This window comes from Perognathus longimembris, chromosome 14 (assembly GCF_023159225.1).
Source record: "Perognathus longimembris pacificus isolate PPM17 chromosome 14, ASM2315922v1, whole genome shotgun sequence".
NCBI lineage: Eukaryota > Metazoa > Chordata > Mammalia > Rodentia > Heteromyidae > Perognathus > Perognathus longimembris.
The window spans coordinates 9,707,208-9,726,221 of record NC_063174.1 but is presented as its reverse complement, the minus strand read 5'-3'; the positions used below and the strand labels follow the sequence as shown (position 1 = coordinate 9,726,221).

The 19,014-nt window shown below is 41.0% G+C and overlaps 1 protein-coding gene across 4 annotated transcripts in view; it reads right to left on the bottom strand.

Moving 5' to 3' along the window:
* Positions 1–536: 536 nt before the first annotated feature.
* Positions 537–19,014, bottom strand: part of LOC125363341 (signal recognition particle 54 kDa protein) — a 71,372-nt gene continuing 52,894 nt past the window's right edge. Inside the window, exons 1-6 of one of the 4 annotated variants that reach the window (XM_048362502.1) lie at positions 16,563–16,688; positions 16,357–16,468; positions 8,262–8,435; positions 6,186–6,252; positions 5,004–5,101; positions 537–1,330 (exon numbers count right to left, since the gene is read on the bottom strand). In XM_048362502.1, coding sequence (XP_048218459.1) covers positions 1,124–1,330; positions 5,004–5,101; positions 6,186–6,252; positions 8,262–8,435; positions 16,357–16,446 — 636 coding nt within the window. In that variant the 5' untranslated portion in view covers positions 16,447–16,468; positions 16,563–16,688 and the 3' untranslated portion in view covers positions 537–1,123. The other 3 variants (XM_048362503.1, XM_048362501.1, XM_048362504.1) reach the window with 3 other exon arrangements.

The following is a 19,014-nucleotide window of genomic DNA, read 5'->3' as shown; positions in this document are numbered from 1 at the left end:
TGAGATCCTCAGATCCCAGCCTCCTGAGTAGCTAGGATTACAGGCCTGAGCCACTGGTGCCCAGCTAGGAGTATTTTTTAAATTAGCTTTATATTATATAGCTTTGCAAAGTTTTCAAATAACCTAGTACATAGAAAAATGGCCAGCCTGGTTCAAATAAACTGTCCATCTTATTGTTGCTACTTCAAAATGGTGAATGACAAATAACTAATTTCACTGTCATCATTGTCTTCTGTAATATTAAATAGCTCCTAATGGGTTAACCTACATCTTTCCCAAATTCCTTATCCCCACCACACTATTTTGACTCTGAGACACATGAAGGACTCAATGGGTCATATAATCAGGATGCTGAGTGCATAATCACTAGCTACTACCATCAATACAAATATTAGTAAATGCATCTAGCTAGTTATTTCAATTCAGTAACTACAAAAGATACAACATCAAGTGACTTGCATTTAAAAATGGAAAGCCATCTCACTATTTGGGTGTCTATAAATGATTGCTTTTCATTGAAAGAAAATTCAAAGTGCTTCCATCTTGCTTCTTTTATTACATACTCAGCCATCTTTAGTATGAAATTAATGGTTAGATCTATTAAATGCAAAGCATAAAGCACAGGCATAATATCAGAAAATCTAGGAGGGAAATTTCTCATTTTAATCTGAGACTGTAGGATTATCGGCTCCAATTAGCTTCAGTCAATAACTTACCTTTTATAAAAAAAAAAAACAAGAAAATAATAAACTTAATTAACTCTTAATTGATTAGAACTCTAGAATGTCATTAACTTTAAACTCTCAGCAGTAGGCTACAGAATACTTGCCTAGCTAGCATGCATGAAACCCTGGGTTTCATCCCCAACAGTGCAAAAAGGAAAAAAAAAGAAAAGGAAAAGCAATAATTGGTAATTGGACACAAAGTAAAAGCACAGTTCAAATATCCAAAGTTCAGGTCTGACTTTTGCTAGATAGAGCCTAGAAATGAAGGAACATTTTTCCTTTCCAAATAATTTGAAATACAAGTAATTGTTTTAAGTTATTCCACTAAACAGAGAATGTGAAAAGTTCCTGATATATAAAACCATTTTAGGGCTTGAAGTTAAGATAGTCATTTCATTCTATGGCGGGACAGGGACTGCATTTGGTGTGCTTTCTGTAATTACTTCACAGTCTTCCTCCATTTCGAAATTAAGATTCACAAATGAACTAGATACCATTGTTTCTGGTTGATCGGTCTGAACAATGGAATCAGCCTGCAGCTTATTTTGTTGGTATTGTCTCTCTGCTTCTTCAGACATCCTATTTTCTTCTTCTTCCTCTTCTTCCTAAAAACAGCAAAGATCAATGGTTAAAATAGTAAATGTTCCAAAGGAACAATATTGCTTCTCACTGGCAGCTTTTTACATTTTTCTTAAATAAACTAAAATTTTTAGTGTCATGTCCAATGCAGGTTGGCCTAAGAAATTCTTTTTTAAAAAAATTTTTATTGTAAAGGGGATGTACAGAGGGATTACAGTTAAATAAGTAAAGTAATTGAGGGCTGGGAATATGGCCTAGTGGCAAGAGTGGTCCCCTGGTGAAGTAATTAAGCACATTTCTTTTAACATTGTTACCTCTTTCCTTGTCTTCTTCCAGTTTTTTCCTTCCCAGCCCCTCTCCCTGCAGGATGTATAATTCATTTTCAACAGTGTCTAGTGAGTATCACTGCTGACTTAGTTCTTTCTTTGTCCCACCATTTTTTTTTTGCCAGTCCTGGGCCTTGAACTCAGGGCCTGAGCACTGTCCCTGGCTTCTTTTTGCTCAAGGCCAGCACTCTGCCACTTGAGCCACAGAGCCACTTCTGGCCGTTTTCTATATATGTGGTGCTGAGGAATCAAACCCAGGGCTTCATGTATATGAGGCAAGCACTCTTGCCACTAGGCTATATTCCCAGCTCTGTCCCACCATTTCTATACTTCTCCTTCCCCTCTCCAAATCAGATAAACTTACATACAAGACAAAAGGTACAGAAATCAAAAACAGCAACAAAAAGGGAACAACAAAGAAAAAAAGGCTGCAAGAAGTAAAATAAAAAGTCTTATTTCCATTTCTTGGAGTTCATTTCAATAAGCATCATTTTATATGATCATATGTACATAGCTATTGAGCCTTTGTGATCCTCTCCTATGAATATCCTCCCCTTTGGTCTTTGTGAATGTTTAGAGTCCTCTAAGAAATTCCTGCAGCTCAATGTTTAAAGTGCTTTTTTGGCAAGTATAGGGGTTTGGAGTTTGGATCCCTAGCACCACCATTAAAAAAAAAAAAAAAAAAGACATGGACTTCCCTTATTCCTAAAATAAAACAATAACTAGTAGAGAGCATATTAAAGAAAGCAAGTTATTTTAAAACATAGTCCAGCATGTAGATGAGACCTCTTCATTAAAAATTTATTGGCTTTTAAGCCAGGTGCTAGTGGCTCACATCTGTAATCCTAGCTACTCAGGAGGCTGAGATCATGTTCAAAGCCAGAAAAGTCTGTGAAACTCTTATCTCCAATTAGTCACCCCAAAACCAGAAGTGGAGCTGTGGCTCAAAATGGTAGAATACTGGCCTTGAGGACAAAAGCTCAGGAACAGTGCCCAGGCTGAGTTCAAGGCCCTCAACTGACACACACACAAAAAAAAAAAAAAAAAAAAAAAAAAAAAAACTATTAACAAAGACTAGGTTTATTTAGATTAAGCCTAATTTAAGTAAAAATAAGCAATATTATATAGATTATATAATTATACTTCAGTTATAAGGTATCATTCTATTTAGTTGATTAGATTGGCTCCTTCACTTAGGGTTCATTTTCCCATAAATATTTAGTATACACATAATTATGAGACATATACAAAGTCTCTATCCCCAAGAAGTTTACAATTAGGAAACTTTAAAACATGTTTATATGAGTGTAAACATATTTCAAGAGTGGTAAGAAACAGATTTAGGAAGTAAGCAACTTCTAGAGTGGAAGAGGTAGCATTTGTACTGGACCCTGTGGTATTAAAGTGATGCAGGGAGACTATCCTCTTAAGATTCATCTGGAGTTTGCCTGAGAAGTAAGACAAGAGACCATTTACAAGGCTATTAGAATAGTACAAATGAGGTAATAAGGTTCTAAAACAAGTCTTAGAATATTTTAAAAAATCAATTGTTCATAAAAGATGTTTTAAAATCACACAACAAATTTAAAGTAATCTTTTCAGACTCATCTGCAGCATTCCCCTCCAGTGACAAAGTGCCATTCTTATAATTTACCCAATCTTCACACCTTTACATTCATTCTACTTTACCTAAATTTCTGTGCTTAGTTAGAGAATAACAGATTCTGATATTATGTGCTCATTAATATATACTAGGTGCTATTCTAAGCATTTAATATATTATCTCAAGGGATGGAAAAACAGGTTGTAAGATATCACAAGAAATGTACACACTGCCCTACTATGTAACTGCACCCTCTTTGCACAACACCTTGTAAAAAAAATTTATGTTCAATTAATAATAAAAAAAATTAAAAAAAAAATATTATCTCAATCATAGCAATCCTAGCATAGACATTAAAATTCTCATATCAATGAAGAAATTGTCATTTAGAGGTTACATTTCACTACAAAGGTAGAAGGAGCAAAACCAGACTTTGAATTCAAGCCTTTTAAATTAAAATTGTTTGGGGGAGGAGAAGGGTTCTAGGGTTAAAACCTAATGCTGGTGCATTGCTCTACCACTTGAGCGATATACACTCCCAAACCTTTAGTTTTTTCTTCTGAATTTTTGTCCAGGATTGACATTGAACTACAGTTTTCCTCCCTATGCCTTCCACATAGCTGAGAAACAGGCACACACCACCACAGGTGGCTTGTTGAGATCTTACTAATTTTTGCCCAGACTGGCCTGGATCTACATTCCTCTTAATCTTGCTTCCCAGGCAGCTTGGGTAAGCCACTGCACCTGGCCCAAAGGCCTCCTGGTTCTTGAGCCTATGCTCTAGTTTACTTATACTTTAAGTCTAAATTCACACCCTCCCCCCCCGTGTGTGTGTATACATATGTATGTGTATGTATGTGTGTGTGTATATATATATATACACATATGTGTTTGTGTATATCTAGTACTTGTAAATTTTCTTTGCATCAAATTTACTCTGTATCTAGTCTAAGAGTTGGGAGTCTTAGTTCTTCATCTTAAATCTTTAAATCTTAAAGCAGGGTGTGAAGATCAACATAGGCATAACACATATAACTAGCATAATAAAACTGTGTTTAATCTAGCACATGGATCCAAAAGATTACAGTTTTAACAAATATTAAGATATATTTTGATTGGATTAACAGAAAGAAGCTATCCTCAGTGACAGAGCACTTGCACTTGCCTTACATTCATGAGTGTCTGTGGTCACCAGCAAAAAGCGAGTAATAACCAAGCACCAGTAGCTTACGCCTGTAATCCTAGTTATTCAGGAGAGATCTGAGATCTGAGGATCACAGTTCAAAGCCAGCACAAGCAGGACTCTTATCTCCAATTAACCACCAGAAAACTGAAAGTGGAGCTGTGGCTCAAAATGGTTGAGCACTAACCTTGAACAAAAAAGCTCAGGGACAGGGCTGGGGATATAGCCTAGTGGCAAGAGTGCCTGCCTCGGATACACGAGGCCCTCGGTTCGATTCCCCAGCACCACATAGACAGAAAACGGCCAGAAGCGGCGCTGTGGCTCAAGTGGCAGAGTGCTAGCCTTGAGCGGGAAGAAGCCAGGGACAGTGCTCAGGCCCTGAGTCCAAGGCCCAGGACTGGCCAAAAAAAAAAAAAGCTCAGGGACAACACCACCCAGGCCATGAATTCAAGCCCCACAAGCAACATAAAATGTAAAAAAAAAAATGTTTTTAAGTAAGTAAATAAGGAGCTATCTCTTTGTGGCAGTTAGAAGATCCATATGCTCACTACGCAAGCCATGAAATAAAATGCAAAAAGGAGACACACCTCCTTCTTCATCCGATAATACTCATCAATGGCATACTGGTATTTTGGGGTGCTGATCCCCAAAGCAGATGCAATCTTCTCTCCAAGAAAGTCACATACTAAAGATACAAAAGTTAAGATATAAAATTCCATAAACATTTCTTCTGTACTTTATTTAAAACAACAGAAATACAAAAGTGGCTATTCCTATCATCCAGATTATCATGCTTTCTTAATTTCTCTAAGGAATCACTCCTTCTGGATACCCAACACAGTCCATCTTTTTGTTGTTGTTTTTCAGATTTTTTGAGACAAGGTTTCATTATGAAGCCTAGGCAAGCCTGGAACTTATGATCCTCTTCATATACCATCATACTTGGCCACGTTTCCCTCATAATATCTCTTACCAGCTATGCTTCAGTTTCATGTTAGTTTCTTTAAGAAAAACATACTGTTAAAAGTTAGTCTAAGCTGGGCACAGAAGGCTCACACCTATAATCCTAACTACTCAGGAGGCTGAGATCTGATGATCACAGGCAGAAAAGTCCATGAGACTCTTATCTCTAGAAGCTGTGGCTTGAAGTGGTAGAACACTAGCCTTGAGTGAAAAGGCTCAGGAACAGTGCACAGGCCCTGAGTTCAATGCCCCCCTACTCCCACTCCCCCCGCACCCAAAGAAAAGGAAGAAGAAGGTAATAATGCCAATGGGAAAGTGGCAAAAGTATGTAGTAACTGCCAACAAGATTCGAAACATGAAAATCCTACCTACATTTAATGGTGCCTTTTTTAGGGAGGTTTTTATTTTTTTTGTTTGCTGGTCATAGGGCTTTAATTAAAATCAGAGCCTGGCACTGTCTTGAGCAGCTCTACTTCCATCCCTTTGGTGGTTAATTGAAGGTAAGAGTCTCATGCACTTTTCTGTCCAGACTGGCTTCAAACCATGATACTCAGATCTCAGCCTACTGAGCAGCTAGGGAAGGTATAGGTCACCAGCCCAGCTTCTGTTTATTTTTTTAATTGAAGATGAATATTGTCTTCACAAGTTAGATTACTATTGTCTAATGCTAGATAGCTAGCTTCTGAGGATTAAGTGATTAACTCCCTATTGTCTCTCTTTCTGTTTGGAAACATCCCATTTGGGAAAGCTTCTGTTCTTAGAACTTATTACAGCAGTTATACAATATTCAAACAGAAGAACAATACCTGAGAGGGTTGATGTGGCAGCCCGTAGCATGTAAAACCATAAATAAGGGCCCCAAGTAAGTTTCGTCTGAAACAAGAAGTCAGGTTAGCAACGTTCATTCCTAAACTCATTCTATATATTTAGGCCAGAAGTAAAGAGCCAAATACTTGGCAGGCACATAGAATATTATAGAAGTGGTACTAAAAACTGATTATAATACAGTAAAAAAACTAAATCTTTATAGAAAGATTTCTACAGTTACACTACATTTACCCAAAAAACAACCACCATTTTAAGTCCATGGAAGAACCAATTACACAATTGATTAATCCAGAGCTTTTTTTATCCTGTCCTTTTTTTTTTTCTTCTGGACTTTATTGTTCCTAAGCACAACCATCAGAGAGGGGGTGCTGTCAATAGAAAGAAGCTTAAGAATCACATATTACAGTGGGGTAAGTGAAGGTTCAGAGAAACAGCAAAATAAGGTAGAACACATCAAGTGAGTCTTTTGTGTTAAGAAAATAAGGTAAGTGGCAAGATGAATTTTTGTTTCTGTAAAGATTAAAAAGTAATTAGGCTTTAAAATCAAGTAACAACATCAGGTGTCAATGGCTCAAACCTGTATTTCTAACTATTCAGGAGGATGAAATCTGAGGATCATGGTTCTAAACCAGCCCAGGCAGGAAAGTCCATGATACTCTTTTCTCCAAACCACCAAAAAGTCAGAAGATCTGTGGCTCAAATGGTACAGCACTAGCTGTGAGGGGGAAAAAAGCTTAGGTCCAGAGCACCCAGGCCGAGTTCAAGTTCAGGACTGGCACACACACAATCAAAAGTATTTGACTGGAAAAGAAGATTGGAACAATTTGCATATGGCCTGATTTGATCTCATGTCACCAAAAAATAAGTCTTAAAAAAAAAAGTTTCAGGGCTGAGAATATGGCCTAGTGGCAAGAGTGATTGCCTCATACACATGAAGCCCTGGGTTCAATTCCCCAGCACCACATATATAGAAAGTGGCCAGAAGTGGCACTGTGGCTCAAGTGGCAGAGTGCTAGACTTCAGCAAAAAGAAGCCAGGGACAGTGCTCAGAACCTGAGTCCAAGGCCCAGGACAGCGGGGGGGGGGGGGGGGGGGGAGAGAGGGAGGGTGTCCAGCAAGGAGGGCTGGGAATATGGCCTAGCGGCAGAGTGCTTCCCTGGAATACATGAAGCCCTGAGTTTGATTCCTCAGCACCACATATATAGAAAAAGCCAGAAGTGCCAATGTGGCTCAAGCGGTAGAGTGCTAGCCTTGAGCAAAAAGAAGCCAGGGATAGTGCTCAGGCTCTGAGTTCAAACCCCAAGACTGGCCAAAAAAAAAAAAAAAAAAAAAAGTTCAGGGGCTGGGAATATGGCCTAGTGGCAAGAATGCTAGCCTCATATACATGAAGCCCTGGGTTCAATTCCCCAGTACCACATATACAGAAAATGGCCAGAAGTGGCGCTGTGGCTCAAGTGGCAGAGTGAGCAAAAAAAGAAGCCAGGGACAGTGCTCAGGCCCTGAGTCCAAGGCCCAGGACTGGCAAAGAAAAAAAAAAAAAGTTCAGCAAGGGGCTGGGAATGTGGCTTAGTGGTAGAGTGCTTGCTTAGCATGCATGAAGCCCTAGGTTCAATTCCTCAGTAGCACATTAACAGAAAAAGCTGGAAGTAGTGCTGTGGCTCAAGTGGTAGAGTGCTAGCTTTTAGCAAAAAATCAAGCCCTGGGACTGGTTAAAAATAAAACAAAAAACAAAACAAACAAATATGTATTATATATATCATGACAGCATAGTCTATACCTCAAAGGCACACTGATTTAAGCATTCAATGTAGTAAATCTATTCACAGTTAGGAATTGTGGCAATGAAAAAGCACACTTTTAGGCTACTAAAATATTGGAAATATTTCTAATCTTACTGTGTAAAAGTAGTGCTTTCTAGCAAAATTATAATGAATAATTTTACAATTGTAATATAGGTGGATTTAAACCTCCAAAGACCCTTTCCATGCAATGTCTAAGCAGAAACAAGTTAAAACAAAACCCACTGATAAAATGATTATGAGTATCAAACCTACCGGATCTACAGTAGGCAAAACATCTTTCTTCTCTAGGGCATCCACTTCATCTTCATCTGTGCTGTATTCTTCCATTGTTTCACCACTAACAAAATGGATGACCCTCCTTGGGACTTTCTTCTTTTTTCCTATGACTCCCAGTTCTACATTTTCAAAGCCTCTTTCATTACTCATCTATATCAATAATAAGAGAATGAGAGTTTCAAGTGAGATTCTTTCATTATACATACCTGCCTTGTGGCTTTATTTTAGGAACTAAAACAGACAAATCCTGAAACAATTTTTTAAAAATTATATACACAAGAATATCAATAGTATACATGTAGAGTTAGCAAAATAAGCATCCATATTCGGTATGCAGTTTAGATCCACCTAATTAGTGAAAAATCACACTAAAAGTCCTACCAAAATCTCAATGCTATATGTATGTGAAGACATGCTGGACAGCAACCATTTTAAAGAATGATAATTACAGAAGGATAAGTATAACACATCAAAGGAAAATTATTTGTGCATATATATGTATATGTGTTAGATATATAAAATAAAAATAGCAGTCTATATGAGGAAATCTTCCTAAGTCTTTGGATCTGAGGTTAGCTATAAATAAGGAAAGCAGCTCAAAGCCAGGCACAGTTCACACCTCTAATCCTAGCCACTCGTGAGGCTGAGATCTGAGGACTGCAGTTCAAAGCCAGCCCAAGCAGGGTGAGACTCTTAGCTCCAATTAACCACCCTAAAACTGGAAGTGGTGCTGAGACTCAAAGTGGTAGTGCCTTGAGCAAAAGCCCTCAGGTACAGCACCCAGGCCCAGAGTTCAAGCCCCACAATCAACAAAAAAAAAAAAGAGGGGGGGATTCTTACAATTATGGAGAAACATAATTTAAATCCATGATGGCTTTTCACCAGTATAAAAGTTCTTTCAACTAGTGATTAGCCAGAATTTGAGTCTAGGTATAGCCAACCCAAAGAACACTTAACATTGTTCCATGACATACACAGACAGCACTGGAACCAACTATAATGAACTGTATTATCAAAACCTTGATAAGGCCCTAACATACTGGGAAGATGGCAGATGGTCTGGGAGTTAGTATAATGACATAATTTTACCTGGGTATCTCTGAAGATTTACAACTTAGTAATCAAAAAGTAGAAGAGGGCTGGGGATATAGCCTAGTGGCAAGAGTGCCTGCCTCGGATACACGAGGCCCTAGGTTCGATTCCCCAGCACCACATATACAGAAAACGGCCAGAAGCAGCGCTGTGGCTCAAGTGGCGGAGTGCTAGCCTTGAGCGGGAAGAAGCCAGGGACAGTGCTCAGGCCCGGAGTCCAAGGCCCAAGACTGGCCAAAAAAAAAAAAAAAGTAGAAGAAAAAGAATCTCAGAATTCCACAATGAACATGCATCTGAAAGTAATATATCATAAACCATAAATTTTTTAAAGAAGTAAAGTTATAGAGAGCAAATTAAACATAAAAACCTAAAACAGACAATGGTAGCCTTGGTAAAGGCAAACTGATAATAAAGAAGTAGGAACTGCTTTTTTTTTCTTTTGCTTTTTTTTGCCAGTCCTGGGCCTTGGACTCAGGGCCTGAGCACTGTCCCTGGCTTCTTTTTTTGCTCAAGGCTAGCACTCTGCCACTTGAGCCACAGCGCCACTTCTGGCCATTTTCTATATATGTGGTGCTGGGGAATCGAACCCAGGGCTTCATGTATAGGAGGCAAGCACTCTTGCCACTAGGCCATATTCCCAGCCCCTGCTTTTTCTTTTTTTAAGAAAATAGAAAATCAGATAAAAGAAAAAAGAAAATCAGATAGATCACAGAGCTATCTGAGTTATCTGATGTGTAAAATTACAAGCATTAAAAAAAAACAAACCTTGATGACATGGAATACTGAAGGGTTAACCTGGGAGGTAAATTCACAATTTTCTCTATCCTATCCTTAGAGTTTAAACAAGCCTTTACCAACTGCAGATCAACCCACTCTCTGTATCCATGATCAAGATGGAAACAAGACATTCACCCAGGCCACCTTTCTCCTGTAACTCCCAGACCCAAGCACTACTTAAAGCCATTCCTACTCAATTTCATGGTTCCCAATGAGATGGGATTTCCTGATGTCTGTTATTTCTTTTTCTTTTCTTTTTTTCCTTCCTTCTTTCTCTCTCTCTCTCCTTTCCTCCCTCCATTCCTCCCTCCTTCCCTTCTGCCAGTCCTAGGGCTTGAACTCAGGGCCTAGGCACTGTCCCTGAGCTTCTTTTGCTCAAGACTAGCACTCTGCCACTTGAGCCACAGCACCAATTCTGGATTTTTCTGTTTATGTGGTACTGAGGAATCCAATCCAGGGCTTCATGCATGCAAGGCAAGCACTCTACCACTAAGCCACATTCCTAGCCCCGTGTGTGTATTTCTTTTGGGACCAAGACTATGCTTTTATGATCCCTGAATTTCCTATGCAAACCCTAGGATCTAGGTTATAGCTCCACCTTCATACTAGCTGGATGTCTCTAATGCCAAAGCAATAGCCCCAGTCAGTGAACAGGGCTCAGATCTTTCATGGTCTATCACCATATTGTGCCCTGCCCTCTCTGTCAGCCCCAGAGGGTAGCTTCTCACTGCTTCTTCCTCTAGCACCTTCATAGGCTTCATTTTTCCTGTTTCAAAGCAAAAACTGATGTCGCTCATTGACTAACACTACTTTATTTTCCTTAGGCAACTTTAACAAAAAATTGTCCTAAAGGGCTGGGGATATGGCCTAGTGGCAAGAGTGCTTGCCTCGTATACTTGAAGCCCTGGGTTCCATTCCCCAGCACCACATATACAGAAAATGGCCAGAAGTGGCGCTGTGACTCAAGTGGCAGAGTGCTAGCCTTGAACAAAAAGAAGCCAGGGACAGTGCTCAGACCCTGAGTCCAAGGCCCAGGACTGGCAAAAAAAAAAAAAAAAAAAAAAATTGTCCTAAAGAGTGCTACAAAATCTCCATCAACCTTAAGTCTTGTCTATTTCTTTCCAAAAGAATTTTAAAGTTCTAAAAAAGGCAAAGGTTGAAACCTAGTTGCATTTTTCGTTCTAATAACCAAATTGATAAATATAAACAGATTTTGTGTGGGTATACTCACATTTGTGCCTCTGCGGTACTAAAGCTTTTTAAACTCAGGGCCTAGACAGCTATCCCTCGCTTTTTCACTCAAGGCTGGTGTTCTACCACCACTTGAACCACAGTTCCACTTTCAGTTTTTGCTAATTAACTGGAGATAAAGGTCTCACAGAGGAGCTGGGAACATAGTCTAGTGGCAAGAGTGCTTGCCTTGTATATATGAAGTTTGATTCCCCAGCACCACATATATAGAAAATGGCCAGAAGTAGCGCTGTGGCTCAAGTGGTAGAGTGCTAGCCTTGAACAAAAAGAAGCCAGGGACAGTGCTCAGGTCCTGAGTTCAAGCCCCAGGACTGGCAAAAAAAAGTCTCACAGAATTTCCTGCTCAGGCTGATTTCCTGCCAGGCTGGCTTTGAACCACATCCTTAGATTAACAGGAGCTTTTGTTCAGGAGACTTTTAAGAACTTTCTTTAAAACTATAATATTCACTTTGTGTTTGTATGCTGGTACTAGATCTTGAACTCGGGGCCAGGAGGTCTCACTCAGCTTGCTTCCTCATGGCTGGCAATATGTCACTTGAGCCACACCTCCAATTACAGCTTTTTATTGGTTAATGGAGATAGTTTCTTGGACTTTTTTTTCCAGGGCTGGCTTGGTACCACATATATCTCAGCTTCTTGAGTAGCTAGGATTATGAGTGTCAGCCTCTAGTGCTCAGCCTAGTACTAACTTTTGATGTAGTAAATTTCATTTTTTTAATTTTTTTTTTTTTTGGCCAGTCCTGGGCTTGAACTCAGGGCCTGAGCACTGTCCCTGGCTTCTTTTTGCTCAAGGCTAGCACTCTGCCACTTGAGCCACAGCGCCACTTCTGGCCATTTTCTGTATATGTGGTGCTGGGGAATTGAACCCAGGGCCTCATGTGTACGAGGCAAGCACTCTTGCCACTAGCCCATATCCCCAGCCCTTTTTTAATTTTTTTAAATTTTATTTTATTTTCCCCCCCCCCGGCTTCTTTTTGCTCAAGGCTAGCACTCTGCCACTTGAGCCACAGTGCCACTTCTGGCCATTTTCTATATATGTGGTGCTGGGGAATCAAACCCAGGGCTTCATGTATATGAGGCAGGCACTCTTGCCACTAGGCCATATTCCCAGCCCCTTGATGTAGTAAATTTCAAATTTTAGATTTATTGTTTTAGGCAGGGGTTAGCATACTTTTGGTAAATGCTGGACAGTAAGTATATTAGGCTTTGTAGACCAGAATAGTCTGTCACAATGAACTCTGAGGAAATAGCCATGAAGGAGCCACTCATTTGGATACTACACAGTGAATGGGTGTGGTTGTTCCAATAAAACCTTACATAAAACGGATGGCTAGCTGGATCTGGCTCCTGGCCGCCAGGAACCAGACAGGCAAAGTAAAAAGTCTTAGAAAAACGGTCTTTGACTTTTGATTCTAACCTGTATCTGGGGGAAGGGAGGTGAGAAGAAACATTACTAGGTAAAAATCAAAATAATTTGGTACGAAATTTCCAGCAATTATAAATAAAGAATATTTTACAATCAATTATACAAATTTAATTAACACCGTCAATTTAATGGATAGCAATCCATTAACATTTATTACTATGTGTGCACGCACGCATGGGCCAGTACTAGAGCATAAACTCAGGACCTGAGCACTCTTCTTTGTTTTTTTTCTCTATCCTCTTTAAAAAAAAATTTTATTATCAAACTGATGTACAGAGAGGTTACAGTTTCATACATTAGGCATTTGATACATTTCTTGTAATGTTTGTTACCTCCTCCCTCATTCCCCCCTGAGCACTATTCTTTAGCTTTTTTGCTCAAAGCTCCACCACTTGAGTCATAGCTCACTTCCAGCTTTCTGGTGGTCATTTAGAGATAAGAGTCTCAGTGGACTTTCCTGTCTGGACTGGCTTAGAACCACAATCATCAGATCCTGAGTAGCTAGGATTACAGAAGTAAGCCACCTGCAACTGGTTCATTTAACTACATTATGGTTAACTGCACTGTGTATCTGCTTATCTGAACTCGCAGGACCTGTTGGGTTTTTTCTCAACTGTATTTTTTGTCTTTTTTGTTGTTGTTCTGGAAATGTAGCCCAGGATGTTGCACTTGCTAGGCAAGGGCTTTGCCTACATCCCTGTTTTGTTTTGTTTTTGTTTTTTTTGCCAATCCTGGGGTTTGAACTCAGAGCCTGAGCACTGTCCCTGGCTTCTTTTTGCTCAAAGCTAGCACTCTATCACTTGAGCCACAGCGCCACTTCTAGCTTTTTCTGTTTATGTGGTGCTTGAGGAATCAAACCCAGAGCTTCATGCATGTTAGGCAAGCACTCTACCACTAAGCCACATTCCCAGCCCAATTTTTTAAAAAAATATATACCCCCCATAACACCCAAGACTTCTGTTATTTTTTGTTGTTGTTGTCTTTTTGCCAGTCCTGGAGCTTGAACTCAGGGCCTGAGCACTGTCCCTGGCTTCTTTTTTCTCAAGGCTAGCACTCTACCACTTGAGCCACAGTGCCACTTCTAGCTTTTTCTATATATGTGGTACTGAGGAATCAAACCCAGGGCTTCAAGTATGCTAGGCAAACACTTTACCGCTAGACCACATTCCCAGTCCCCCAAGACACATAATACTCTTGGAATTTGTTTAGTGTCACCTTCACCAACTAGATTGCTAGCAGAATGGGGTAAGCAAAGCTATATCATGTAGCCAACAAAACAATACCTCTTCACGTGCTAACAGTGGAGCTTGAAATAAATTGATGAGTGGTGTTGACATTTTAACTGCTTTGACAATACAGAAACAGATTCTGGTTAAAAGTTTATTCAGGCCCTGGTGATGGTGGCTCACATCTGTAATCCCTGTAATCAGGAGGCTGAGATCTGAGGATCACGGTTCAAAGCCAGTCTATGCTGGAAAGTCCAGGAGACTCTTATCTCCAATTAACCACCAGAAGTGTTGCTATGGCTCAAAGTGGTAGAGCACTATCCTTGAGCAAAAGAGCTGGGGGACAGCACACAGACGGAGTTCAAGCCCCAAGGACAGGCGGGGGGGAAAAAAAAGTCTATTCAGAGGCATCTGGATAGGGTGTCACAACAGGTAATGGATGGCCTGGTTAGAGCCCCAATTCTAAACACAGATTCAGTCTCCTAACTCCAACTCCCTCCCCACAAGACATTTATGGTTTATCAGTCCTGACAAATTTGGAAAGCAGTGTAGGACAGGCAGCAGTATGCCCCTCCACCCCCATCTTCATCTCATTGTATTTCCTCTTCCTCATACTGGGCAAACCCTGGGCATAGATTGGGGGTTTCCAGAGATGTTTTTGTGTCAGGAACAGAAACATGAAAGCACAAAAGGTAAATATAGGGCTGGGGATATGGCCTAGTCGCAAGAGTGCTTGCCTCATATACATGAGGCCCTGGGTTTAATTCCCCAGCACCACATATACAGAAAATGGCCAGAAGTGGCGCTGTGGCTCAAGTGGCAGAGTGCTGGCCTTGAGCAAAAAGAAGCCAGGGACAGTGCTCAAGCCCCGAGTCCAAGGCCCAGGACTGGCAAAAAAAAAAAAAAAAAGTAAATATAAAAATCTGTATAGTATGTACTCATTTGTGTTTAATTAAGAAAGAAGAGATGATCTGTGCATTTAAAAAAAAGACTTAATAGTTACTTTTGGGGATTGAGAATGTAAGAAAAAGGCACTGGATAGGCTGTAACTCACCATTCCCAACAACCTGCCCTTACACACACTATGCATGGTGCCCAAGCCACCCATATAGAGAAAAGGAGAAAAACTAAACAAGGGTGCTATCTATCTATATCCATTCACTGATCATCTATCATTTTTTTCTAAAAGCGCAGTGTTTCCTTTTGCTCTATAGCCTTCTTTAAATGTTTAAATTGTTTATTATTCAATGTTTATTTTTGTTTCAATTATTATTTTAAATCAAGAATATGAAAACAACGTAGGTCCACTAAAACAAAATGCCTCTGAAAATAACATTTAACTGGTATATCAGAACAGGGATGCTTAGTGATTAAAAATAATAATAATAATAATTCTAGTAGCAAAAGGAAAAAAATAAAACGAAAAAACACACCAAGTCCTGGTCCAGTGTGAGTGTACTAGTCAACAACAGGTTTAAACTGAAAATTAAAAGTTCTCAACTAGTGTTGTCTCCTGAATGTCTCGCATGTTACACTCTTTAAATAGAAAAAAATTCACATAGAGACTTGCATGTGGAATATACTTAGGATTCCAGGCTTAATACAAAAAAAGTACGTCATTAACGATTTTCATAGTAATTACATGGTTTTTTTTTCCAATTAACAAGATACACTATTAAAATTAGTACAACTGGCTTTTGACTTAACCGGGCTACTGACACACGTTCCACTTCAATGCACAGGAGCCACTCCTACGTGGGTCGGCCGACCCATGAGCTTCAGTTGCCTCACTGGTGAAATGGGGGCAATGCCCACCCGCCAGTGGCAATGAGCAGGCAAGCGAATCCCACCTTGAAAACGTTTGTCACAGGAACCTGTGAGAACCGCAAACCCACACAGGGAAGAGCACAGGGCGGGAGCTGGCGCCGGGGAGCACAGCTGAGGCCGGAGCCACAGTCACCGGGCTTTCAGCTACTTCAAAGACAGCGCTGAAGGGAGACTCGCCAGCTTCCTACGGCGGGCAACCAGCGGCTAGAATCGCCCCTTCCCCGAATCCAGGCCCCCAGAGTCGGCCACGCAGCCAGCCAAGGAGCCAGGGGAGCGGGGGACGCCCAGATGGGCGGCGGCCCGAGCCTTTCCCCAAGCCGCCGGTGCGTACCATACGTGGGGGGGACCCCGAGACTCAACGTCCAGCGAGCGGCCTGCTCGGAGGAAAGGTGGGCAGGCCGAGGCGGCAGCCGCGAACCCCGCGACGAGGCGGCTCGGCCCGCCGGGCCTCAGCCCCCGCGCCCCCACCGACCTGCCGCGCCGAGTCTCCAAACGCCGCGGCGGCTGCGGCTCCCGACGTGCTGACGGCTTCTTCCACACCGCCCACCGGCTCCCGGTCCATCGTCGTCGCTGCCACGGGGCTGCTGGCGAGACACAGGGTAATGGCCGATAAACCCACTTCCATCCTCCGCCTCCCAGTGGCTTAGCCAAGCCCAGCTGCTGGGAAGAGACACTCACCCGTAGCGCCCGCCCGAGCCGCGCCCGCGGAGTCACGCCGCGCTCCCGCAAGGGGTGGGGCCCGCCTGAGGGGCGGGGCAGCCCCTACCTAGCGAGGCGTTACTAGGAGCTCGCGAGGGGCGGGGCCTGGGGGACGGGGCGGGGCCTTGGGGCGCAGGGCTTCCGGCCCAGCCTAAGCCGGGAGCCAGGGAAACCACGCCCGACCCCGCCCGTGGCGTCGTCATGTTTCCTACCTGTCCTAGAGAGCGGTGTGCATTTCAGCGTGGGCTCTCAGCAATCTACGTCCGGATCCCCAATTCTGCACTGGTAAAACCAAAGCAGCCGCGCTCTCGTTTCTCTAGTGAAGTGTGGCTACTGAAAAATATAAAATATACAGCTACATGCGGCACTACTAATATTTTGGGTAAGTCCAGCCAAAATACTTGAAAATGAGAGCAATAAGATTGCATTTTGCTTGCAATTGTCTGAAATATTTTAGACGTGTTCTGCAGGAAAAATAAATCTGCCATTTTGACAAATAGGAGGCACATTTTACCTGCGTTAGAGCTGTGCTGGTGTGTATGCTTGTAAAAGGAGGGGGATTCCAGGCTCTTTCCATTTTGCCACTGTTCAAATTTTTTAAATGATTGCAATTGAACTCAAAGCCTGGGCGCTGTCCCTGAGCTGCTTTAGCATAGGGCTAGCAGTCTACCACTTGAGCCACAGTGCTACTTCCTGCCTTTTCTGTTTATGTGGTACTGAGGAATCAAACCCTGGGTTTAATGCATGTGAAGCAAGCACTCCACCATTAAGCCCCAATCCCAGCCCCAACCTTTTACACTTTTAAAACGGGTTGGAAATCCATGTTTTATATTCTGGCAATGGTTAGCTTGCTGCTGAAGTAAACAAATTACTACTATAAACTAATTCTACAGAATTAGTCACTAAACAAAGGACTTAAACACTGTAAAACACCAAAAATAAATTGAAAAAATAATAAAGGGCTAATTGTTAAAGATTTGATGAATTGGCCTTCATAAAACAACAGTTCAGAATCTCTTCTCTGTTACTGACAAGGACTACCAACAATCTCTATTATTAAAAATGAGGAATGTGGGGCTGGGGATATGGCCTAGTGGCAAGAGTGCTTGCCTCCTATACTTGAAGCCCTGGGTTCGATTCCCCAGCACCACATATACAGAAAATGGCCAGAAGGGGCGCTGTGGATCAAGTGGCAGAGTGCTAACCTTGAGCAAAAAGAAGCCAGGGACAGTGCTCAGGCCCTGAGTCCAAGCCCCAGGACTGGCCAAAAAAAAAAAAAAAAACGAGGAATGTTTATAAATGCATGGGTCTATTTTCTAAATTGTGAAGTAAACATTACATTACAATTTCCCCTAGTGAAGCAGAATGTATTTTCGTGGTTTTCAAGCACTTTTTTTAGTTGACTGAAAATTCAAAATGCAAGTTATATTCCAACATGAACTGGAAATCCTTCCTAAAAACAATTTTAACACAAATGTGTAACCAAAGAGCAATTTATTACAAACCAACAAATCAAGCAACAAAAAACATAGAAATTCCAGTTTGATTTTGAACATCTATATTTTTGTCATTATTTCCAAACTGTCACATCCAACTAAAAGTAGGTAAGAAAAATTTCCTTCTATTTTACATTAATATTGTAGCACAACAAAAAATGAATGCAAATATTGTAATTTATCTACTTGAAAATATTACAGATCTAAATTCAAATTCTGCATATGCATTTACCTTTTTAGCAAATGGCAAATTTGGATCTACTCATTTATACAGAAGTCTTGGAAAATGGTGCTAAAATAAAGTTTGATAACCAGGAACTGTCATCAAATAAATAACTTACAGCTTTTATATAGCTCACTTGTGTTTCCTCAACCTCATCCCTTTGTCTCTTTCTCCCTTCTCTCTCTTATCTCCACACACACATATGGATGCACCCATACACACACAGGAAAGAGTATTTTTCAGAGTATCCCATTCCTTAAATATAGGGTACTTCTTTTTCCCTGAAAGTCTATCTATTTTCATAAAAAATGATGCAGAAAAAAACTATATAAACGTGTGTGAGGATGGGAGGGGAAAACTGGGAGAGAGCAAGGGAAGGAGTGACATTGTCTAAAAAGAAATGTCCTCTTTACTGACTTATGTAACCCCTCTGTACATTATCTTTATAATAATAAAAACATTAAATTAAAAACAACAAAAAAATGCAGAAACCAAGCATGGTGGTGCACATGTGTAATCAAGCTACTTGGGAGGCAAGAAGATCAAGAATTTTAGGGCCAGCTAACACAAAAAGTTATCAAAATCTATCTCAAAAACAAAGCACAAGAGCTGGGAATGTGGCCTAGTGGTAGAGGGCTTGCCTGGCATGCATGAAGCCTTGGGTTCGATTCCTCAGTACTACATATACAGAAAAAGGCCAGAAGTGGCGCTG